The sequence below is a fragment of the Hippopotamus amphibius genome, chromosome 5 (genome assembly GCF_030028045.1).
Source record: "Hippopotamus amphibius kiboko isolate mHipAmp2 chromosome 5, mHipAmp2.hap2, whole genome shotgun sequence".
In the NCBI taxonomy this organism is placed as follows: Eukaryota; Metazoa; Chordata; class Mammalia; order Artiodactyla; family Hippopotamidae; genus Hippopotamus; species Hippopotamus amphibius.
This window is the reverse complement of record NC_080190.1, coordinates 159,711,420-159,738,309: the sequence shown is the minus strand read 5'-3', so window position 1 is coordinate 159,738,309 and position 26,890 is coordinate 159,711,420. Positions and strand designations below refer to the sequence as shown.

At 39.1% G+C, this 26,890-nt stretch overlaps 1 protein-coding gene across 2 annotated transcripts in view; it reads right to left on the bottom strand.

The window, feature by feature from the left end:
• The window catches only part of NSMCE2 (NSE2 (MMS21) homolog, SMC5-SMC6 complex SUMO ligase), a 212,349-nt gene that overhangs the window by 146,130 nt on the left and 39,329 nt on the right, over positions 1-26,890 (bottom strand). For both annotated transcript variants that reach the window (XM_057737092.1, XM_057737094.1), the window contains exon 3: positions 21,692-21,798. In XM_057737092.1, the coding sequence (XP_057593075.1) occupies positions 21,692-21,798 (107 nt within the window). The remainder of the gene's footprint in view (positions 1-21,691; positions 21,799-26,890) is intronic.

The following is a 26,890-nucleotide window of genomic DNA, read 5'->3' as shown; positions in this document are numbered from 1 at the left end:
AAACAAAAAGCAAACTTGGTCCTTACCTCTATTGAAACATGCTTTAAAATACAATTTTTAATATTTTTATGATGATAATACATTGTTTCTTTCAAACAATACTGTACACATATGCAGTTACTCAAAGTGTGTCATTTTACTGCCACAGGGCAATGTCAAGGTCTCCTCCTCCATTTATCATCATTGCCTTATAGCTATTAGTTCACTGGAGGGGGAGATCACAGGAGCTAAGGATATTAATGGGCTGAGTCATTCACACTTTTGAATCATGTGAGAACCTAGTATAAAATTAGTCATTCTTGTAACTGAACCAAGACTCAGATGGATTTACTCTCTCCAAAACAGCCACTGTTAGATGTTTGGCTCCCAAAATAACATATACCTAATGATTTACATTTTGGAAATCACACAGCCTTTAGAAATTAATTATGGGTACATAACAGTGATAAGCAGTGTGCTTTGTATGCTAAGTATTCCAAGTTCTAAATACAGTCAGCTTGATCTAAGGCTATGGGACCTACTTTCATGGGAGTCCAGAGAGAATTGCCTCAACTGGTCCTAGAACACTCACTCAACAAATATTTAGAGAGTCCCAACTGGGTACCAGGCATTATGCTAAGCGCTGAAGACATTGATGGAGGTTGGCCCACACTTACGACACACCACCAACCCAACTGGTCACGCACAGGATAAATATATACAGGCCAACACTGTCTCTACCTTTACATAGCAAAAAAGCTTGGAAAAGTTTTCACTGAAAGGCATGTCCAGGCTAAGTATCATTATGCTTTCACTTACTATAAACAAATTGCAATGGAGACAGTATATTTTCTACAGAGTTTACTATACTGCCTTTGCCCTGTTTAAAAAAAAAAAATACATATATCACACACGCTAATAATGACCAGCATGGATTATACCCTTCATCTCATGCCAGTTTCTGTTGTCAATTGCATAATCTGCACTGAACTCTGTTGGACCCAATTATTTGTAGTTGAGTGAGTTTCCTAGTGCCATTATTTAGTTTGACTTTTGACAAAAACACTTAAGAGGGAACACTTCCTTGTTGAACACTATGGACTTCTCAGTTTGCCAAGGTGTTGTGACACACCTTACTGGGCAGTGGCCAACTAGACATGGAAACATCTTTCCTTCTTCAAGTCTTTCAGAAAAATTGTGAAAATAAACTTAAATCTGTGAGAGCATACCACTGGTCTACTTCTAATGGACCAGTCCTATTGGAATAGACAGTTGTTGAACAGATGGCAGTTGAATGAGGCAACCTGCCATCTATGAGCATCTGTTACTAAACATTTATGCTGTTGAAAATTACTCCAATAATTTCTCATGGCATCAATCCCACTATAAGATTATGACCAACAGGAATCACATATTTTTACAGTACAGTAATAGGATTCCCATACTGGGGGATGGAGTGCGGGCGAAGGAACCAGACTGCTGATTTGCCTCTCTGGGCTTTGTTGCTGTTCTTGTTTCCTCTGTTTTCTTTCTTTCCTCCTTCCTTTCTTTTCTTGGGCAGAATTCATAGAAATATGCACTATTTATTTATTTATTTATTTATTTATTTATTTATTCATCCATTCAATAAATATTTACCAAATGCAGGCACTGTGCTAGGCATTGGAGATTCAATAGTAAACAGACTAACCTGGTTCCTGTTGGTTTCATGGGGTTTGGTGTATATCAGAGAAAAAAAGTACTATTCGAAGAGTCAAACAAATACACTATCACCAGCTGTGAGAAGTGCCGTGAAGGAAATGTATTAGGAGAGGATGTAACCACATAAATATCGAGGACATCATTTCGTAAGCCATCTTTTTATGCACTGCTCCATTTAAACAGAGGTCATGCTGAGGGGAGGGTGAGGTGAAGATTTTTATTGTTGTTATTAACAAACACTTGGCAAATGCACAAAATCTTTCATCTGAGTGGTTCAAAACCTTATACACACAAGTATCATTATCCCAATTTAACAGATGTGAGGAACGGGCAGCTCACAGTGGTTAAGCATCTTGCCCAAGGTTATACTGAGTCAGTGACAGATGGCTGCAACTCATTTAAAGCCCCCTTTCTTTTTTTTTTTTTTTCCTTTCCTTGGGACTTGCACATTTGGGACCTGTGTAGAGTGGGGGCAGTGAGGGAAGTGGAGGAGAGAGAGGGACGGGCAGGGGACTGTCGGAAGAGAAGGAAAGAATGAATAGGGGAGGTCAAGTTCTAAGAGGGGCCCTGAATTAGCTTACCGATTTTACCAAATTTCCAACAGTACTGTTGTCCCTAGGTATCCACAGGGGATTGGTTCCGGGAGACCCCACATATACCAAAATCTAAGGATGCTCAAGTCACTTAGATAAAATGGCATAGTATGGTCAGTCCTCCCATTCTGCAGGTTTCCCTTCCACAGATTTAACTAAATGCAGATGGAAATTTTGATCCAAGTTAACTGTATCCAGGTTGCGACACCAGTGAATACAGAGAACCAACTGTGTATTTATTGAAAAATATCTGTGTATTAGTGGACTCTTGCTTTTCCAACCCCTGCTGTTCAAAGGTCAACTGTACATTTCCAGAACGCTTACTATGACGGGCACCTACTAAGCTTGACATCATCATCTCATTTGATAATCCCAACACCTCTTGGAAGTTTATCTGTTAGAAACTGTGTTAGAAATCCCCTTTCAACTTAATTTTGCTTTGTGTGTGTCTCTAAGTACCAACTCAGAATGAGCTTTTATACCTTATCTTAATTTTATGAAAACATACTTGATTTCAGGCAGACATCCTCAACCTTTAATGGTCGTTTGTTAGTTCTCATATGAAAAGACACTTATTCTGAATTCGAAATTGCCTTTCCTGTCCACCAAGCCTCTGTTATCCACAGAATTACTTAATGCCTTATTTATCATTATGGTATCTCACTCAAGATTTTAGAATGAAAAATGTACAGTAATGGATTGAAGCTAATGGGATATACCGGTCTTACCAAGTACCCCATTATCCAGAAAGATGATCTCCTAAAATGCTAAATCATCTACTGAAGATTCAGGTCCAGTGCTGCCCAGGAGACAACACCTCATGAGGTTAAAGTCCCACAGGATGCTTGAAATCAGTGAATAATACATGACATTGCTTCTCTGATAGTCAGAACACATGGACCTAGGAACCAAGGGACAACAGTAGAATTAGCTGTAAATCTTCTCCTCCCCCTCATCACACCTAATGACCAACTTGCATTTTTTCTCCCATGGCTGCAACTTGAGTTCTGCTGGTCTAACAGTCTTCGTATCCAAGAGAAGAATGATTTCACCAAGGGACTCAACAATGCCTTCACTGATTTGGAAGCTTAAACAGCAACCTAGCAATTTTGAGCTTCTCATGACACTGACCACACAGACAAAAAGTGAGGTTACCAAACTGGTTGGGGCAATGAATCTTAATTATCAAGCGTAAATAAGATTGCTGCTACAGAGTGAGGAAAAGGAGGTGTGCGTCTGGAACCCGGACTATCTCCTGGTTTTGCCATGTCTAGTGGTAAAAGATAATCAAAGTCAGAAACAACTCCATACAGGCAGGACCATCAAGAACACAGATATTCCAGAAACGAAAGTCGAGGTGGTGTAGCAAGATAAAAACCTACATCATTTGAGAGTCGGTTGAGGGCAAAGAGCACACGAAATGGGCAATGGAGAAGGGAATTAAAATACCAGCTATGGGTTCAGGGCCAACAGAAAAAGTTAAGTATCCAGTCATATTTCTTCCTTGGTCTGACATGTACATATTTCCATTTTTAACTAATTTCTCCCTTTCCTTTCCTCCTAATATTTTATAAAAAGTAAACTGGTGGCTCACTAGTTACAGAGTACCATAATGGAAACCGTATGGACATAAAGGAATAAGCATGGCCCAAATATGCTAGACTTGGAAACAGTAACTTAAGATGTTATATCTTTCCGCGTGCACCGCAACGAAGAGTATCCCCTGTTCACCACAACTAGAGAAAGCCCATGTACAGCAATGAAGACCCAAAGCAGCCAAAAAATAAATTAAAAAAAAAAAATCTGGTGGATAAGCAATTACCACACGGTCTTCTGTAAGAGTTAGCAGAGTATCAGTAGCAACAACTGCTCTCAATTTATAGTTTATTATGGGCAAGGTACTGAGCTAAGCACTTCACAGGGATATTTTATTTAATCTTCCCCTAACAACCAACCAACCAACCTGAGAAATAAGAACATTCCTATGTTACAGATTAGGAAATCTAGGCTAACGAATGGTATAACTGCAAGCACTCAAAATCTCATCATTATGGGATCTGGGACTCACTGGATTGGCAGTATCTGCAAAACTACTAAATCCATGATAACTTCTTAGACTTCACTACAGATTTACTGAGTGCCCACTAGGGGTCATGCACCGCGCTAGATCCTGGGAATACACTGGTAAACAAGAGACCAAGGCTCTGCCCTCAGACTTCAAGTTCTAGTTGAGAAGAACAGTCAGAAAAGATATAATTAGCTGGATGATAATAAGTGCTATGGAGAACAATTAAACAGAGTGGGAGTAGGTAACCATCTAATGGATGGTTAGAGAAGGCTTCACTGCAAAGATGACATTTTAACAGACACCTGAAGAGAATTAAAAAGGATCGGGTGGAGTGGTGGGAGATGAGATCAGAAGTGAAGATGCAGTGAAGGGGGCTAGACCAAGGAGGCCAATGTGGGGCCTTTAGCTTCTACTCTAAGAGAGATGGGAAGGTTTTGAGTAGAGGAGTGAGAAGATCTGGTTTTCTTTTTCAGAGGATCACTCTGACTATTATGATGAGAATAGATTTTAGGGGAGGAAAGGCAGAGGCAGGAGACCAGTTAGAAGCAGGCCAGTTGGTTAGCTTCTGCAGTCATCCAGGAAAAAGGAGACAGTGGCCCAGATTAAGGTGACAGCAGAAGTAGCAAGAGGTGGTCAGATTCTAACTATATTTTGAAGGTAGAAACAATAGGGTTTATTGATGAACTGAACGCGGGCTGTGAAACACTAAGGAACTTAGGACAACTTTGGGTTTGGCCTGACTAGATAAAATGGTACAGTTGCCATTTCCTGAGATGGGCAAGTCTGAAGGAACAGCTGGGTTTGGAGAAAAAATAAAAAAGCAAGAGTTTAGTTTTGGAAGGTTACATGGGAAATGCCTATGGGAATGAAATGAAGTGGGAATGAAAAGAAGACAGTCGTATGTCTGAGACATGGTTTTGGAGAGAAGACAGGGTTATAGCTACAAAAGTTATGAAAAATGACTAAGTGTATGGTGTTATGAGAGCACAAGATACATTTGGCGGACAGAGACCGGGTGATGTCAGGGAGGGCTGTTGAAAAGGAGCTAGACTAAGTTTATGAAAGGCAGGAAGGATTTAGCTATTTGAAAGTGAGAGAAGAGCACTCCCACAGCAGAAAGAATACTGTATACTAAGCCTAGAAGCAAGAGAACATTCCAAGAACTAGCATAAAAGAATGGCAAAAAGATGAGCATACCGAGTTAAGCGGGGTTATAGACCAGGTAAAGACATCTGAATTTAATCCTGAAAGTAATAAGAACAACTGAAGAAGGAAGAGTTGTGAAAAAGACAGGCAAAATAACTGAATCTCCAACTTGGAAAGAGCTCTTGGGCTACTAGATAGGAAACCGAAGAGAGCAAAACTTTATGCAGCAAACTCTCCATGGGAGAATGGAGACTACGAAAATGGGGATGAGGGAGGCGAACTCACTTAAGAATCAGTAAAATGTGGTGACGGAATGTGAGCCATGAGGAACTAGCAGAAGGGAGGACGATAACCAGGTTTCTGATGTGGGCAACTGGGGAAAGGATACTGCCATATCCTAAGTTACAGAACCTCAGAAGAAAATCAAGGGGAAAACACTCTGGGCCACGCCGAATTTAAGGAGCACACTGAAGCAGAGAGATCAAGTAGATGACTGGATTCACATGTGGATTCTCTGCTGCATGCTCTGGAACGGAAATAAGGATTTGGGACTCGGCAGCACAAACACAGTAACTGAAGTTAAAAGCTCAGGAAGAGAGTGCAAAGAGAAAAGAGTCAAAGAACAGGTAGGAATACCAAGATTTTATGGCTGGAGAGGGGAAGTAGTGTCCACCGGGAGAAGTGGCCGGAAGTGAGAAGAAAAGTCAGACGTGTGTTGTCATGAAAGTTAAGGGAATATTACAATTCAGGAAGGAGGGAGTCCTCCATAGTAGCAAAGTCAAATAAGAGAATAACTGAACAATGTCCTCTGAATTTTTCATCAGGTGTGTAACCTCAGGCCATTCCCTCAACTCTTTCACCCTCAGCCTCCCCATCTACACAAGAATGTTTCGGTACCCACTGTATCCAGTTGTTGTGAGGATAGGTGGTGATGTGTATGAGGCACCTAGTACAGTGTTAAACACACAAGGCACTGAAAAAAATGCTCTGTTCTCAGTGCCCCACATCTTATGTAATATCAGACAAGGCGGGTGGAGGTAACAAGGAGAAAGGGGGTTGAAAGCAGGAAGCCACATGGAAACCAATGGCCTCGGAGTGCACGATGCATTTTGAAAATAGCAACAGGGAGAAAAGTACTACAGTCTTTTTCCTTTTCTTCCTCCCCTCTCCCAGTGTTTCCTTTCTCCCCACTAAATTCAGTTTATAATGCAGAAATTCACGAGAGCCTGTCAAAGGGACCTTTTAAGCATATCTTAGTATTTACACAAAGAACTGTCTCCGTGTAGATACCACAATCATCTTGAGTCTGTGATACAGATATTATATTCTTAAGAAGCACAGCTTAAACTCAGAAGCAGTCTCCAAATAAATAAATGTTCTTTGGAAACTAAATCTATTGATTAGTGATTTCAAAATTTCTTCCAACAGTTTTTGACATGATAAGCCAGGTAATGTTTATCAAGTGAAATATTCTAACTACATGATTAAGGAGACCTTTGGACAACCAAACTGACTTTCAGGTTAGTTTTGACACTGACACAATGAGAGTCACCGAGAAGTTTCCTAGACGGCATATGCTTTCCTGTCAAGGATTAAGGTTCTACCCTTTCTTGCTCTCATCTCCTCAAGGACATGGGACTGGGAAAACTATCTCCAATGCTTGCTTTTCTAATGGAAAAAACATTGTGCTTTATAAATAAGGATTCCACTGATTTTTTTTTTGATATATGTATCTAAACTATTCCCATCCTTCTAGCATAATTTCTTCCAAAGCCTCTTCACTTCAGGACTGACTTAGCAATTTTCTCAATGGAGCTCTCAATGCACAAAGCCTGTATCATATAATCCCTCCCCTTCCTGCTTATTTTCTGTTACATCCATCAAAATCAAGGCTCTTAAGGAAAGTCCTAACTGCTGGGGATCTCGATTTTCTTATACTCATTTAGATAAACTTTTCCATTCAACTCAGCAGTGGTTGGTGATACTGAAGCTTATGTTGCTTTAGAATCTGAACAATGAAAGAAGTATTTCTTGCTCCAGTCTGTGTGTGTGTGAGCACGTGTGCAGGGGAGATGATACGGGAAGGAATATACACACTTGGCACTCTCTCTCCTGAAGAAAGCAAAAGACCTGGGAGGAGAACAGGGCAGAGCTCAGTTTCATGGTACATTCGGGACCAGGAAGACCAGCCTTTGGCATCTGGGCCACTGAGGAGTACCCCAGTCACTACATGGCTGCCGATGTGAGCATAGGAAGAACTTCTCTCTCACGTTCCACGTCTTTCCTGGGTCCTCCAGTAACTCCCTCCGTGAACTAGAGGATCTGAATAACCAAACGAACAGATTCATCACTTCTGTTGTAACCAAATGGAAAGAGAAATGCTACCCCTCTCCTTCCTTCTGTTCTTGCCAAGCATCCATCAGAAAACCTGTGACTACAGGGTCTGAAAAAGAAGTAAGCAAAATATCTATTTTGGGAATACCACATTTAAAAAAAATCCATAAATTATCTTCTAACATTCTGATAAACAGTAAGTCTGATTTTGAATCATGTCACGTATCTACAGCACAGAATAAAGGCAATCCAAGGCTAAGAGGCCGGATCTTCCTCTCGGTTATCACATCTCACCTAATGAAATAAAGACTATAGGATTACTAATAATCCAGTGGTTTGTTAATGCTCCTTATCCTTTATCTGCTCCATTAATTCCCATCTAGCAGCCTATCAAATTCTCTGATGGTGTCTTCTCTATAATTCATATGGCTTCCTGTTATTTGAAATTACTTCCCACTATAAAGCTATCAAGCTGCTTTCACCTTCCATTTTGTCACCTATGAGAAAAATTTCCTGAGTAAATGAAAATGAAGTCTCTCCACCTTAATCTAATCAAAGCCGCTGTACCGCAAGAAAAAACAACAACAAAAACCAGTTAGGTGCTTTATAGCATACAGAGCACTTTTTAGAATAATTTATATAATTTGATTCTCATTGCCCAGAGAGATTAAATAACTTCCTTGAACCGAACAATGAATAGGTGACAAAGCTAAAACTATAAGGTGGCCACCAAGTCTGAAAGCACAGACAATATGATTTCATAATGGGCTGTAATATTATATCATTAAGCCATTTATTGTGTAGTCACACTTATATCCAGACTTGGTGGCCACCCTGTAAAATCCAGATCTTCTAGCCATAACCTGTTTTCCTTGATTCCCTGCACGTTTACTCTGAAGCGCTAAAGAAGGCAGCAGTTGATGGAAAATACCATCTTTAAATTGGATGATATTTAAAATTTCAGAAACCACAGTTCATAGTCTTTTCTGCAACTTAACTTCACAACCATGTTGTGCACGGAGATTAAAAGAAGCGATTAATATTCTCTCAATGCCTACTACATGAAGCCTCACTTCCTGTAAGGGCATGAAGCTAAGTACTTTACATTATCATACTTAATCCTTGCAATAGCCCCACAAGGTATCATTATCCTCTTTTTACAAACAAAGAAACTGAAGATTTTAGGAGGACAGGTCACTAGCCCAATGTCACACAGTTAGGCAGTGGAGGAGCAAGGATGAAGCTACATCATCTCATTCCAACTGTAATATTCTTTCCACTACTCCAGTGAAACATCCTTTACATATTCCATAAAATGCCACTTACTGACCATTTCGCTGCCTTCTTCCACAGAGAGACTTCTTCCTTACTGCTTCTAAACTAATCATGAGCTAACTAACCATGAGCAAATCTGTAGTCTAAGCTGGCAAGAAGGAAAAAGCTCCTCAACCTGAGTTAACAAATACAACAGGGTATTGCCTGGCACATAGCAAGCACTAGAAAAATGTTAGGTAGGTTTACTATTATTATTATGGAAAGACTGACTATTCCATCTTTTTAATGTAACAGTTCTATATAACAATATTCTTTTTTTTTTCTTAAGCTCTTTATTGGAATATAATTGCTTTACACTGTTGTGCCAGTTTCTGCTGTACAACAAAGTGAATCAGCTGTATTCATACATATATCCCCATATCCCCTCCCTCTCATGACTCCTTCCCACCCTCCCTTTCCCAGCCCTCTAAGTCATCACCCATCATCAAGTTGATCTCCCTATTTTATGCAGTAGCTTCCCACTCGCTATCTATTTTACATTTGGTAGTATATATATGTCAATGCTACTCTCTCACTTCATCCCAGCTTCCCCTCTGCCCCCTACCCGGTGTCCTCACATCTGTTCTCTACACCTGCATCTTTATTCTTGCCCTGTCACTGGGTTCATCAGTACCATTTTTTAGAGTCCATATATATGCATTAGCATACGGTGTTTGTTCTGCTCTTTCTGGCTTACTTCGCTCTGTATGACAGACTCTAGGTCCATCCATCTCACTACAAATAACTCAATTTCATTCCTTTTTATGGCTGAGTAATATTCCATTGTATATATGTGTCACATCTACTTTATCCATCCATCTGTTATGGGCATTTAGGTTGCTTCCATGTCCTGGCTATATATAACAATATTCTTTTGCTCAGTTCTTTATTACTAACAGAATCCCTCCCTCTGCATGTCAAATCAGTGTGAAGAGCCACTTTTCATTCAGACTAAAATTTTATGTTTGGGAAATTTACAGTAAGATATGTGTAAGATCATAAGCATATTTTATAGCCAAGACTAGACAAAACACTCTTACTCCCAACTGAAACCACAATCAAAGTGAATTCAGTGAGCTACATCTGTCGTGAGGCATGGAGATGGCATGAAAAGAGCCTTGAATGACATATCAAAAAACCAAGGTTCAATCTCACCTCTTGAGACTAAGGCATGTGACCTGAGTATGTCCCTTAACCTTTCTGAAGCTCAGAGTCCATCATATCCACCTTACCTAACTTGGAAGGTTACTGTGATCATTAAAGAGGTCAGGGATCCCAGAGGGCTCCTCACTCCTTACCTGGAGCAAAGAAAGCTGGCTTCAGACCCTTTTAGTCAAAGGACTGGGGGAAAGGGCCAGGGGACTGAATTAGAAACTGATATTTCCAAATCTGGTTTAAGTAAACCATCAATAGCCTGTAGGCAAATATCAAATAACTGAGGAAGCCAGAGAAGTGAATTCACTTCATTCCACTAGACTAGGTCCTCCAGAATACTTGAAACACCAAACTGGTACCAGTACCACAAATGGGCTTTGTTACAGTTTATAGAAATTGGATCGCAATGAACTATTTATGATTATATCATTTTAAGAAAATTGGCTAGCCTAGAAACCTAGCCACTGAATGTTATTTCTATGGGAAACTGTATTCCATGATTCAATTCAGAAATCCAAACACTGGGAATGCACCTTATCTCTTTCCAGCTCCAAGAGCTAACAGAGACTCCTTTCTGATCCTCTCTGGCATATTCAGGAAGTCTCTTTCACTTTTTGGGCCTGTGGCCATTCAGATATGAGATGTCAGATGGGGACAGTCAGGGTATAAAAACTAAATACCACCTTTCACTTTTTTTGGGGGGGGAATGTCACAACACATTCCTATTTATAATCTCATTTTATCTACAATTCCCAGTAAGGTACGTAGAGCAAATACTATTATTACTCCCCTTTCAGAAATGAGGAAGCTGAAGCACAGAAGTTTCTGTGACCTGTCCAAGGTCACAGCCTGGCAGAACAAGGATTATAAGTCAGATCTTCACTTCCCAGCCCAACACTCTTATCAATGAAACACCAACTGCTGAGAAGAGGGGAGAAGGAAGTGAAGGTGATTGTGATTTACTGAGACTTTTAGACTAATTTTGTCTGGCTTTGTGAATTTTCATTAATTTCCTTCTTCATTGTTGCCTGATGAGTTAGTCACGAAAACCATCAGATCAGAAGACATAAATTGTTTTATATTATTTCCTCATTGTTACAGATAGATGTTCAACTTTAAGTGTTTCATAATAAAATGACTCAGAGACTAAGCAAGCCCAATCTATATTAGTCACTTGTTGAACTGTTACATGAGATTTCTGCAAAACTCTTGTGGGGGGGGGGGGGCGGGGGGGGCGTGGAGGGCAGAAATAAGCATTTACCAAAAGGATGACTAAATTAAAGACAAAAAGTGAGTGTAAAACTGTAAAACTTACACATTTTTTCCTTCCAGTTTAAGCTGTGGCATGAGAAACGAAACGTGAGGAAACAAAATACAAGTCACCTATTACCATGTATTCCAAGTTTAGGAGGTTTAGAAGAGTTCACCAATTTAAATCAGCATGTGGTGGACATTTTCGTGACAAGAGAAAGAAGTTAAAAGTTAACAGGACAGAATGCTGAGCCCTTTGCCTTTATACAGCACTTTTACCTCTCAAGTGCTTTCACATAGGTTATCTTACTGCTTAATCAAGAAATCACTCTGTGATAGGTAGGGTCGGATATTACTAAGTTCATTTTGCAAACCTGCTTAAGGTCAACACAGCTTTTCAGCAGATAGGTATAGAAGAAAACACAATAATTAAATTGAACCAAACAATTTACTATCATAATGGGATTATACACACTTTACCTTACAAAGGCAAAACATTTTAATTTCATATTCTGACAGAGCCATACCATTCCTATTACAGAAAATGTGGCATGACATATTCTAATTTCATCTATGTTATTTATAGGTGCTTTAAGTAATATCTTAAGAATTTCTTGTAAGACAAAATTGAGCATACAATGTTTTTTTGCTCAGGCTTTTTAAAACATGATGTAACTACACCCCATGAGCCATATTTAATTTTGATTTTGTAAGAGGGGTGCTCTGAATACACCCAGGATTGAGTCCACTTGGAGCTCCGATTTAGTATTTCACGTGGCTTTAGTGGCTTCTGTGTCATGGTGGGGGCTAAAATAAACCTCAGGTGACAGAGAGTAACCTGATGAGTGGAGTGGGTTTGCTCCTTGGTACCAATAACGTTCCAAGAATCACAAACAGATGAAGCAACTGGAAGGCACTGAAGCATGTGAGACCCCTGAGTGTCAGTCAAGGGGAAAGTAAAAAGCAAGCAAGTCAGGAAGTCTGAAAATCACCGTGTGATGCAATCTTATTAAAGTATTCCTGGTTATTGTTTCCAATCTTAAGTAACAATGACTTGGTCTTTCTGAATATCATTTGCTATTAGAAGACAATCAAATGATTATTTTAAGATGAAATAAAGGAAAGAAGAAATATTGATTTGGTGAGAACTGCGCATAAGGGTTTTCACTATTTTAAAGAATGCTGTATTTTGTGACACAAATTTTGCTTAAAAAAAAAAAAAAAGGAAGAAGCCCCAAAAGAAATGAAACTCAAAAAGTTCAAGTGGTTAAAATATAAGGCTGGCCATGACACAAAAGAATGAAAGTCACTATTGCTAGAAGCTTGATGCTTTAAGCGAGAAACACAATAAAAAATCCTCACCATTTTCTCAATGACAATTCACTGGGCACTGACTTCACTTCAGAATGAAAGAGCTTTCCTTACAAGTACAACTGCAAACTTACACAGGGCTTGAAAAAATAAAATCCATTTACAGTCTTTCCATTTACAGACTTTCTCTTCCTTCACGTGTCAATGATTCATACAGATTGCACATTTGAAATAGAGCTGACAACTTGCATATGATACATCAGAGGAATAAATTCAACACATTTTTCTCTCCCAATATTTGTTCACATGGGTGCTACTAATAAACAAATACTATTTAAAGATGGAAATGTAACTGGAGAGACAGTTCTCTCTGTGCACTTGGGTATATAATTATGCATTTATTTAACTATCTTGCTTACATCTTTAAGTAATTTTTGTTTACTTTAGAAAACATGAAGTGCTGTTCCTGAATTACCGAGGTTTTTACTTAGTTGTCTGGTCCTTATCTCTAGTATGGCACCTCCCCTCCATTGCCATTAACTAGCATATGCTAAAGGGAATGATCTCTTTCTCATCGCTACAGACAGAAGTGGACTTATTGGTCAGGGGACCTCACATCCAATAGGCCAAATGCCATGCTTCTCACTGGCCTGGTCCCCCAGATTTTGCCCAATCCTTTTTGCTTACAACACAAGTTCCCCCCAACATTCTCTCTGCCCCCATTACCAGAAGACTCCTTCTAAGGAAAAAGGCCCATCCTTCAACCTCTCAAGAACATAATCATCTCTGGCCTTTCCCAATGGTTTCCTGCAGCCTACTCTACTCTGTAAATTTTAACACAAATTTCCTCTTCAGATACTACTGAAATTTGATCAAAGGAAATGACTTCTCCTTTGCAGAACTCTCTGGGCAACTTTATACATGAATCTTGACAGAACTGTTTTAGGTGCTTTCACTTTTCATCATTTCTGAAACTCTCTAACCTATATTCTATCACCCCCACTTTAAGAAGAAACTGAGGCTCAGAGTTAGAGGGCAGAAAAGCCAGAATTTAAGCAAAGGCTCTTCTCCCTTACTCTGAATTTCTTAAGCATGTTTTTATTGTCCAGTCAAACTAGTTCACTGTTAGCACTATCTTGTAGCTATTTTATATACACATGTCAAGAGGCTTTTGTATCTTCATTTGACTAAGCAGACTTTTGGCACTAACTGAACAACTTAATTATGAGATTAATAAACAAGCAACTGCTTTCAATTCCCTGCAAATGAATTCACTTTACAGTGAATCTTAACATTTGGTGACCCATTCTGTGGTTCCATCTATTTCCCTGTCTCTCACCTGCAGTGAGCCCATGCTCTTTCACTGACCATGAACACCGCGGCTAGATAGTGCGGAAAGGCCAACGTCTCAAGATATGTAATACTCATCAAGTAAGAAAAGTATGACAGGGAAGGAGGCTCAAGTGATTATCTAAAATAAGGGTTTAATGCTATGTACAGACTATGCCCCATGTCAGAAAGAAGCAGGAGTTTGCTGTATTAAAGAACATTTACATCATTTAAATAATTCAAGTAACTAGCTGCCAGAATTGCCCGGTACCACGGAGGCCAAGGGGCTCAATAAGCATTGAGTGCTGCTGCTGTGTTCTTTCTGGCCATACTATTTGTTCCTCGCTTCCTTTCCTCGAAAACATTTCCTTTCCTCCACTTTTCTGAATCAATACTGCACACAGGGGTCTTGTTTGCTTCAAAGACTGACTCTGATAGCCAAGCAACCACTGCATGTTTTTTTTAACTTTTCCTTTCTCTTTTTCACTGTTAGAATAATACATGGTCTTTTCAGAGGCCTGGCCCTTTCCTGATCCTCCGCATAGAAACACCTTTTAGGTCCGTTTCAGGTAGGGACTTTGATGTACTCCCCGGTTCCCTGGATGCCACAAAACCTCTACCACAAACTTCTGGATCCATCTCTTAGCCTCCTCTGTACAGTACTGGCACTGCGACTACAGAAGCATTTTCCAAAGTGGGTTCTGTAAAGTATCAGTCCTTCCCCCAAAGAGGTTTTCAAATAAGTTCAGGAAATTACTAAATATCCCTCCTTTGGAGAATCACAATGCATAAAAGCATATTAAAGGCTTTGGAGTCTTTAAGGAAATTCTTTTAATCAAGCATTCCCCAAACTTATTTGACCACAAAATCCTTTTTTCCTATTATACTTACTCACATCCTGATTACTTAGTATTACAGAGCAAACTTCTGAAAATGCTGCATTAGAGCCACATTAAGGCCCAGTAGAGTATAAATGTTTTATAATTATGAATAAAATCCAACACTTAATACCTACAAAACATGAAGATGGATTTCTATAAACTACCCATGATAAGCAGTCTTAATATAGCAAAAGACCAGAATGTTCACCTATTAGTAGTTACATTACTTGGTAACCTAAGAGATTTATATCTGGATTCTTTCCTATAGAGGCAACTCAATTAGTGAAATACTATATCCAGACCTAACTCTCTCTGTGTATTAGACAAAATGCTACCAAATAAAACCTTAATTTGGGAAGAACCGTAGAGGGAGTTCTAAAGCAATGGAACAGAAATTAATCACCAGTAATCACAGAAAGAGACACATTGCAGGGCCAAGAGACTGAAGAGTGAATACCTATGTCAACTTTTTTCCCCTGGTTAATTTCCACATCTGAGCAATATCCCTATAGCTGGAAAGGCTGATATATGGAGCATCTGCTAACGTTGACAGGAAAGGTGTTAAGAGACCACACACCATTCTGGAGGGCCAAGTGTTGGGGGCGAGGAGTGGAGAAGAGGGGATTCCGCAGCACTTTCCCACCTGGCTCCAAGAGATTTTCACTAATTTCACTGTCATCTCTCACCTTCCCATTATTCTGCTGACAACAGTCATTTCTCTCATGCTCAGAATCTTCTGTCCTTAAATTTTATAATCCCAAATGAATTTCCCCTCCTTCCCCTTTTGTCAATGATTCACAATATGAGGTGCATTCTTACGTACAGTCAGCGGGTGGTCACATCCAATACATCACATACTGTGCCCTGGACCTTTCTTCAGATACTATAAATTATTAGCTTTCTAAGTGAGAAATGCTCCCCAAATCTGGTTTAACTAAAATAGTAACTCTCAACTTACAAGATACCCCAGAAGATTTCATGTTATGGCAGAAGATGTTAAGGTAACTTTAATATAAGATTTACAAAAGGCAAAGCTTACCAGCTGATGAAGGGTGAAAACTGAGGAGGCATAGGGAAGTGATATGTCAAAAACATTCTAAACTAGTTGCATAATGTCAAGGCTGAGGTAAGCTATACCTTTGACCCACCTCGTTCTTTTATTATATCTAAGATTGTGTTGGTTTCAACCACTTATGTGAGGTATATTTCCACTCCTCTCTCAACATACTAGTTTTAAAAAGCAGATTAAATGGTCAGGTTAGCTTATCAAGTAAAAACCACAGTACACAGGGCATATCCCTGAAGAGATTTATAAGAAACAAGACAAGTAAACTGACCCAGCAACTAATTGCCCCTGTTAAGTTAAGAAGAAAAATATCCTCCCCTCCCTATGCTTTTGGTAGAGTTGTTATAAAAAAACTGATTTAAAAAACCACAGCAAGTATGTGGCAGCAATCTCATTTAAATGTTTTCAAATCTTAGATAATCTATAAGATGCATGTAGCCCAGAGAGAGTAGTAGAGGAAGGTGAAGAAAATACAAAGCTCTGTATTTTCCATAAAGTAACAAGCTGAAGCAGCACATACTAAGAGCACCATATACAGGTACAATCTGACAATTCTTTTAAGATTTGAAGTTTGTCGCAGTAAAATTGCACAATTAAGTATCATGATAAAAAAATAAATGTAAAGTATAGTGTGAATCCTAAGCGTCAGTTATTTTTGCTAAACTCTAGGACTAGACTGCTCATCAAAAAGCACTGAAAATATATATTTTACCACTGACTTAATAATATCTATAACTAATCCAAACCTGTTAGGCCATTTGTCATTTAGCTTCAGGGGGCCCATCCTTTGTCACTATAAGAATTAAGGTTATGAAAAAGTTGCAAAGACCACCCCCACGGTAGTGGTTGGACTCTTCATCATCTCATATTTGAAAAAACAAACCTGAGAATAGATTTGAGGATTCTTTGAATTAGGCTGGTGCCTACCCCTGGAATCTGAAGCCCACAAGATGGACTCCAGGCTTGTTTAAAATCATCACATAAATCCAGAACCAGAAATACACAGTACACAGTATTTTCACTGTTTATTCAGCACGTGATAAGGAGTCTCACTTCAAGAGGGATAACTCATTTGACCAGTGAATGGCTTGAGAAGCAGAATATCGGTAATGACATTATTATTAAATCAACTACTGCCACAACTTGCTTTACTAAGCACAGGTCCCAGCACATGATAGGCACTCACATCTGTGGGTGAATGAATCCTTGACCAACCTTAGGTAGGTTACTCAACTACTCTATACACTTTAAACTTTCTATGTATAAAAATAGGCTTTCTCGGGCTTAATTTTCTCAAATTAAGTCTTTGGACTGATCAAGGCACTCTGAAACTGACATCAAGGAAAAAAAATGCTTCCATTTCATGCAAAAGTCACACAGGGAAGTTATATATCATCATCCCCATGTTTGAGGCTCATATGACTTTCATCTTAGATTAAATATCACTTCATCAGGAAGGAATCCCCTAACCACCAACCTACTCCCTAGCAGATACGCCCCTAGAGTTATTAACTCTCCTTGAAAACTTTATCTTCCCTTTGTAGTACACAGCACCACAATCATTAAATAACATCTGCACTGGTCTTTGTTAAATGTTTGTCTCCCTCTCTAGACTTCACACATTCTGAAGGTGAGGTCATGTGGGCTTTGCTGATTGACCTCCTATTTCTTGCACCTAGGAGTACCCGGCACATAGGTGTTTAGAAAATATTTGTTCAGTGAATGTTTGAGAACAAAAAGCCAGCCAATGGTGCCCCTTCAAGATACTCAAATAATAAAAGCTTAGAAATCAAGGAGGGAACATTAGGTCATCAAAAGCGAATATTCAGAACATCACTCTGTTCTCAGCATGAAACTGAGAAAGATTTTTCCTTAGCAGTAACAGCAGTAAAAGAAGTAAGTGTCTCATAGCATATCTATGTGCCATTTTATAGCTTTCAAAATATTTTCATCACATGTGTGGTCTCATGACTGAAAGTCTCCAAAGAGTTCATACAGAACTGTTTGCAGTTCTACATGTTTTAAAGAGTTGTGACAGGTATACAACCCATTTACCCTGAAAGTTTTTATAAATGACTTACAGACTGTCTGGGAATTTTTTTTTTTTTAAGTGCTCACTGCATAATATTCCCTCTACAAAACAGCTGGGATGAAGTCTCTCTCTCTTTTTTTTTTTTTTTAAAGTTTCAGAGCACTGAAATAAAAAATACTGATTCCAAATAAAATCTTCTGGCATCGTAGAAAATAGCAGTTCTAATTTCTCAAAGGACAAAGAAAGGCAATCTGAGAGCTTCTGTTGAATACCAAAGGGACTTCCCAGCAATTGTTGGTAAATTGAGCCACACCTCTAAGGTTCCAAAGTAAACTTCTAAAACCTTTTCAGAGGTTTATAACTTTCAGAATTCTGTGAAGGTGAGAGCAGGAGAGAGATATCTTTTTTTAAATAATAAACTTTAACGCTCTTTGATGATGGAAAAAAAATTTTAAACTTTCTATGACTGTATGAAAATTCATCAACAGAAAGATCACAGGGTGGATCAGAATCTTGGCAAATGATACAGGAATGGAAGTACTGCAGCTCTTAAAAGTCCATGACAGGACTTCCTAGGTGGTGCAGTGGTAAAGAATCCGCCTGCCAATGCAGGGAACACGGGTTCGAGCCCTGCCCTGGGAAGATTCCACATGCCACGGAGCAACTAAGCCCGTGCGCCACAACTATTGAGCCTGTGCTCTAGAGCCCGTGAGCCACAACTACTGAGCCCATGTGCCGCAACTATTGAAGCCCACGCGCCTAGGGCCCGTGCTCCACAAGAGAAGCCACTACAATGAGGAGCCTGCGCATCACAATGAAGAGTAGCCCCCGCTCGCAGCAACTAGAGAAAGCCTGTGTGCAGCAACGAAGACCCAACGCAGCCAATAAATTAAATACATAAATAAATAAATAAATTTATATATATAAAAAAAAGTCCATGACAGAGCAGAAATAAAATGGGACTCACAGGGATTCCTACTTTCTGTATTCTTTTCTTAATAATCTGACTTAAAACAATTTCTTTGTTTTAGAGATCATCAACACCTCATATTGTAACTTAAGCAGTTTATATCTAATCTTATATGATTCTTAAATTCCAGAGGAGGACAGGTTAAAGCCAATGAAAGTTTTATTTCAAAGCCCTGAAACAGAGTAAGCAAAGTACTTGCTTATAAGAAAGATACTGTTTTACCCCCCTCAGGAATATGTTTGGAAATCTGGGTTTGTAATAACATAGTATTTTTATCTCCACAGAATTTTATGAATGTCAAAGTATTCGATACACAGTATGTAATCTGATTCACATAATAATCTTGTGAAACAGGCAGGCCAAGAATTTTATAGATGAAGAACATGAGGTTCCAAGAGGTTAAGTTTCTTGACCCAGGATCGTAACTTAGAAAATGGAAGCACCAGGGCTAGGAGAGTTTCTGATCCCTAGATCATTGCTATTTCTAAACAGCTGTACCATTCTGGTCCCTCTCAAGCTGCTGTTCATTCTTTATCCCTCACCAAAACAAGTAATAAGATAGCAATGTCCGTAAATGTCCATACTATGTAAAGAGTACATAGTATGTAAAGTGGGTAAAGTATATCCCTCAAAATAATGGTCATATCCCCACTATGTCCCTGTATGGCTTTAGGTCTTAGATATCTTATTAAACTGTGATTTGCTATTCTTGGTCTCATAACAAGCTTATATACAGAGCACAACTTTGCATAAGAAAAAAATGCAATAAACAAGTTTTCTCCACTTATGAAAGACCAGGGACCTTCCTGACAAGCATTAGAATCACTAAATTCAAGTTGCTCCGTAATCTAGTGTAAGGTTAGGGCTGAAAAGTTGGATAAAGCCCCAAGCATAATCCTTCCTGTTTAGTAGGGTGGGGTAATGGGATGAGGCCTCAAGATGAAAGAAATGCTATTGACTGCTAAATGTGGGGTGAGGGTGACTTTTTCCTTTTCCTTTTTTTTTTTTTTTAAATGAGTGACAGTTTTTTGAAGGGGAAAAGTCCAGTTCTTTATGTAAAAACACCTTACATATCTGTGAATCCTAGGGTTTAATAAAAAAAAATCCACATTGTTTTTCAACTTCTAAAATCTGTTTTCTTATCTATTTTGTACATTGTGCTGTTACATATTTGCAAAACATCAAGGTTAAAGATAGAAAAGCCTATCAAATCGCCTCCATAGAATGTAAGGGTCAAAGCAGGTTTGATCTGTGTAACAGGTCTAGCTCTGATCCTTGGTAACAAACACAGTTTATTCTATAAAGTCAGCCTTGTTCTTTTAAGGCAGTGGTTTTCAACCCTGGATACATAACAGAAAGAGTTTTTAAAAATACTGGTGCCCCAATCCTGCCCCAGACCAATGGAATCAGAATCTCTTTAGTGCTGGGCAGGGACTGGCTGGTTCTAGGGGTCAGCTGGAGTTGAAAACCTCTGGTCAAAGTGCTTTGCTATCCAGCTTCAAAGACCCTAACATGATATCATTTTCATATTTTCCTTTGGAAGAAATATTCACAGTCCCAAGACAGTCACAATGGTTAGAAACACTAGAACTGTACGAGTTGAACGAGTGTATTACTTGGATATAAGCAGACATTCTTAAGTTAGTCACAAATGCTACACTTAATAAACAGTAACCATTAAAAAGAAGAAAAAAACCCAGAAAAACTGCATATAACCATGAACATATAACTATGTGACACTCATTTAAGTATAGCTTAAGTATTAAACCACATTCAAAAATTTATCTTCCACTGAACAGTAGCCAATCTTGTAAAATATTTGATTTTTGGAATTTTCCCATAGATATAAGTAAAAAAGGCAAATAAAGAAACCAGAAGTACAAGACATCCTATTACACAGGTATATGAAATCAGTTCAAAGGGGAGTTTCCACCGCTCAGAGGACAAAGCACTTCTCAGAAACATTACGGCAATCATATTGCTCATGTCTTACTCAACACGGTACTGCTGAAAAGGATGTTGCTGTGTTCCCACCTTAACTGCCTTCTGTGTTGTTCCTGTGACAGCCGGAGCCAACAGAGATAAGTTTGGCTTCTGGAAAAACCAAAATGCCAAGCTTCTTTATTTTTAAACTGGCTAGAAAACTCTTCCCTATTATCTGATTCGATGAATTTTGCAACAGCTGCGTATTAGTTAAAGCTGGAGAATGAGTAACTAAACCTGGTCTACATTGTATGCTTAAGCAAATATAACAATAAAAACAAGTTCTATGCAATTTTTAGCATTTTGTAAAAAACTATTCACACTTGAAGGAGGCTTAGACTAAAAATTTCGAGACCAAATAATGCAAGGAAATCTAAATAGATGTAATATCCTAATTAAATCCAGGTGGCCTATCTGGGAAAATATTTAAGATTCCTATTCTATGAGCTTCCTCATTAAGAAAAGATTAATAGCTGCTACAGCAAGGATAAGAAAATATTAAAGATTAGAGAAGAATTTTGATCTTGTGCTTCTAAGTCAGTGAGTTGTAACCAAACAGGTGAGTAGTGTAAACTTACATGGTCAACTGTAGATTGAACAGCCTTTAGGTAATGGTTTAGCTCCCGGTCCATCATTGCAAACTCAACCATTGCCTTGTCCATACTGTACTCACTACTCACTTCAGCTGAAAAAGACAGGAAAGCAATTACTATTTTCCATTTAAAACGCCCTATCTGGAAAAAGCTGTACCAACATAATTTATCAGTCAATGGTCTATGGAAATGATTTTGTAAAGGTATTACATATTTTAAAAAATGTCTTCAATATATGCTTATTTCGTTGAAAATGTGAAGAAGACACCCTGTACAAAAAAGCTCAAAGGTAGAGATGTAGACTCAGGTTCAGGCGTTCCAGGCTGTGCCACCTACCTGGACGATCTTAAATCAACCACTCCACTTTTCTCAGCCTCAGTTCCCTCATGCATTAAAGCAGCCCAGTTATATACCTGCACATGAACCTCACAGGATTGTTAAAGATCAAATAAGGAAGATTTCACTTCTAGTAATGGTAGGTTGGGTTATGTGAACCAATCCTCCCACTGAAGACAACTAAAATGATTGGATAAAATAGGAAAAGAAGAAATCGCCTTAAAAACAAAAGAGTCACAAGATAGTAAGAAATAACCAGGGCAAAATCTAGGGAAAACCTAAAACGAGAAGCAGGACACCAAAGTAGCATACCCTCCCTGGCCCCAGTAAGCTGAGTCCCCACTGCTCAGAATAAAGATGAACCAGAAGTAATCCCACCCTGCTCCTCCAAGCTGCAGGGAGGCTGGCCTTGGCCACTGAGCAGAACAGAGGGAAGAGAGAGAGAGAAAACAAACACGTTTCTAAAAAACTGTAATAACAAGCCACAGCCTGGGTTTGCAGCCTGGGTTCCCCTCACCTGAGTGGTGCTGGGACTCTGAGCTCTGATCTTGGTGGGAGGTGGTCTCACAATAAAAGTACCCACATGTACTCCCCTCTGGAAAAGACACTTTTATCTGAGGCCTCAAATTACCCTACAAATAACTGTTAAGGATAATGAGTAGATTACAGGGGGAAAAAACAAAAATAAAAACAAAATACCTTACAAGAAAAAAGCACAAGAAAACAAGCCACCAAGAGGAAGAATCAGCAGAAACAAATCCCCAAATGTTTCAGATACCAGTCAAAGCTTGAAACAACTATGCTTACTATATTTAAAAATTAGAAGACCCTCAGGGAACAAGAGACTATAAAACGTGACTAGTAAATTGGAAAAGCAAGATAATATTCTTAGAAGTGTTTTTAAACTTTTTTAAAGCTCTAGACATACAATTTAATACATCAGGAAACATTAGAGAACACAGGATAATAAAAATGTTAACATTAAAAAGATGAAGGAAATGAAAATAACACTGGCGTCCTTAAATCATATTTGAAGATGCACACACTCAAAGACTCTTCATTCAAATACCCTGGTTCAGACAAATGTCAGTAATTCCTGTCTACCCTGAAGAACAATACAAGAGTTCATCTCTAAGTCATAAAATAATGTAAAGCCCACTTACATTTGGCTTTTAAGAAATGATTTCCCTAGACTTCTAAATTATGTTTTAGTTTTACAATACTCAATTACAAGCACATTCCATAAAATAGTTCCTGGGTAAACACACTTCTGGTAGAATACCTCTTGCCCAGACTTCACAGAATATACATATACCGCAATATAAGTTTTGTTTTTGAGGAGTGGGAAGGGGCAGTGTTTATATAAGAAAAAAAATTGTATTTATAGTCCCAAAATTAAATACATTTTTAACAAAATGGTATGTGAGAAAGGTCTCAAGCCAAATTCCAAATGAAATTGTTAGACTGTTTGAAAATGTCCAAACATCAATGAAAGAGACATGTTGCTTAGCTGTCGCGTACCAACGTGTGTCTACTGCCATATATACAAGTGTTTGTTAAAAATCATATTCATTGCTTGATCAGGGAGAGAATTTTAAACCATTTATATATCCTAATAATGATGGGTTGTGACTTATATAGGCATTTTACTATACACAGTTACAGTTTAGCAAACTGGTTAGGGCTTTGGGGTTAACTTGTAATTTAATTTTTTCCCATGTAAAATAATAAAAAATGTAAAAAAAGAAAATTTTAAAAAAAAAGAAAGAAAGAAAAATAGGCCCCTGGTTTCACACAAGCCTTATCTAGTTAAAAGGAAATGATAGTGTGGTTTTTTGTTTTTTCCTTTTCTTCATGGAATCACTATATTTTATGTGTAATGGATTCTGATACTGGGACCATTGAAAAAGTGGGTAAAGCTGGTAACCTGGGCAAAGACCAAGAGCATAAACTGCTTTTTCAAAACATCCAGTAATTAGTGGCAACTGCAACCTAAATAGAAACTCACTAAAGGATATATCAGAGGCAAAAGTCTTTTTGGTATCAGAAATAAAAATTTGTCAGGGGCTTAAATCAGTAGGAATTGACATAATTCTGGCAATCTCCCTCTGGAATTAAATGAGTTAATTTTTGAAAGACCTCAGAAATGTGCCTTCGACATTAAAGTTTGCAAAGTAGGCAGGATGATGGTTCTCACTATCAAGGTCCCATGGATAATAGCAAGACTTGAACCAGATAACATTTTAAAATACAAGGCCAAGGAGACCTTCCCTGCAAAGTAGAACGTGAGTGATGGCTGGGCCAGTATTTGATGGCATGAAGCCTAAGGGAAGCATCTGAGGAGGCCAACTGTGGACGTGCAGCCTCAGCTAAGGTGCCAGGGCCCAAGAATGTTGGGACAAGCTAAAGAAACTAACTGATGAATAGTGCAGCCTGAGGCAACACAGGGAAAACACCGGAAGAGAGCCGGAAGCTCCTCCTGAAAAGAACTGAGAACCACACCACACCTGGAAGTGATGTTCAGTCAGACAACCCCAGGCTCAAGTCAATGTTTTAATCTGCTGGGGAAAAGGGCCTGGAGAGACCAGAGATGGAAGATGAGAAATAGAAGAGATTCCCACAATGGCAGTTGGAAGAGAGGCCATGAGAACATCCACATCAAGTAGTTGTTGACCTGTGTTTCCCTTATTATTACAATAATAACCTCTTTTGAAGTATGTTATTTGTGCTGATGTTTCAGAAATACCAGGCAAAGGAAGGCATAAAGAATGTATCCTGTTCTACTAAAGAACTGAAGTGGGGAAAGAGCACAGTGTGGTATGAAAAAGGCAATCAGGCTAAATAAAGCCCTCAGGAGGAAGAGAGGGATAAACACACAAACAGGGAGTTGGCTGTTGATTACAAAGTGGCTGGGGGATGGGGAGGTGCAGAGAGACAGACCAGCTAGAGGTTCCTGGCTCCTTTATTCCACAGTATGTAATCCCACTATCAAAATTCTCCCATTCTTACAGGGAAAGTCCTTCCGAAAAATCCACACCAACCAAATTCTACACATCCTTCAAGGGCTGAGCTCAAGCCCTACCTGCTTTTAAACTCTACCAGCCTATTAGGATCTCATTTAAAGCATCTTCACAACTATATTTGATACTCTGGTACTTTGAACCACAAACAATCTTGTTTTCTTATATGAATTTGTCTCATTTTCCCAAACAGATTTTAATCCATTTGAGGGCAAGAACGATGCCTTAGTGTTCTGGGGATTCAACAAAGAATTACAGCAACTCTCCCTTCAATATTCTTATATGGCCTTCATAAAATAATTTTGAAAATTAAACTCTCACCAACTAAAAATTGTCCTGCCTCTGATATTCAATTGAATTAAAATGTAAAGAAAGCCATGTAATATAAACTTATTTGCCTATTCTATTTTCATTGTGATTTTTCCACAGGAAAAAGGTTGGCACCAGCAGAGTGTGGGGAGGGGTGCAGGGGTTTACAAAAATGTTAAAATTCACAGCATGACAATCTGAGAGAGGAAAACATTACTGTAGCACACCTCTGCAAGCCAAAAAGTAACTGCAATGATAAAAAATATATATAACAATAGCTGTACCTAACAATTAGAAGCACTTTATTATGAGCCAAGACTGTACTTAGCTGTACTGTTTACATTGAACCTCACAGCAACATTAAGGGAAAGGTAGTTTTATCTGCACTTTACATATAAGAAAACCGAAGCTCCAAGCAGTTGACGTAACTTGCTCAAAGACACAATTGTAGCAAGCGGCAGAGCTAGGTCTCCAACTCAGACCTTCTAGCTGCAAAGTGTGTCCACTAGCCTCCCTGCACTAAAAGATGCTTAAACACAAGAAGGATGAGCACCTCCAACTCCTCCATGAATGTCCAGGGAACAAACCCTTGTTCCCTGGGGAGGGTTTGGGGAGAAAGTCATGACCCTGAGCTTCATCTCACCTTCAGGTGGCCTGCTCCAATTAGGACACTGGCCAATGCCACTCAAACGCGATCAGGCCTGGTCTGGGAAAAGCTTTCCCAAACTCCTTGGTAGAAAAAACCGATAACAAAAAGAAAATGATCTTACCCTTTTAGAAGATTACTAAGTTTTAACGTTGGCGAAGAGAGTGATCTTTCCCATCAGCAAGCTTGCTTGGAGGGGCTATAAAAGCAACCAAGTCACCCACTGAGTGCTAAGAAGAAGAAGTCAGCTCTAGCAGCTGGTAAGTCAACTTGTAACAGGCCAAGAGCAGCAGCAGCAGCAGCAACAGAGATGGAAGTAGCAGCCATGCAAGGGCAGCAGCAGAGAACTGTGTCAGGGGAAGGAAAGAGCACTGGAAGGCTTCACATGCAGAGATACTTCTGAGTGGAGCCCAGTGTCAAAACCACTTCTATCATCCACACCTCTGACTGTCCTCCCCTGGCCAAGCGGGGTCTGGAGTCTAGGAATATCCTCGTTTCTTCCATGTGCCATTCAATGAGCATTAATTTATTATAATCAACCCTTGCTTGCGCTAATCAAATGAACCTAAGTGATACACTTGAACATTCATTTACAAGGCAATAAATATGTGGTGAGGTCTCCTGGGGAGAGCTTGAAGACTCGGTGAGACCTGTGTAACACATCTGGCACACCAATTAAGAAACTGCTCCAAGAAGTTAGCTCAATAACTAGCTGAAATATGTCCCCCTACCCCTGCTCCAGCAAATTAAGTCCAGAGGGCACAGATCATCTTTACGTGATAAACTTATAACAGTTTCTGTAAGTACGCCAGTGCCGTGGCCCTCCTCCTGCAAATCTGCCTCGTCTGTACACAGTGCTCCTACCCAGCACTA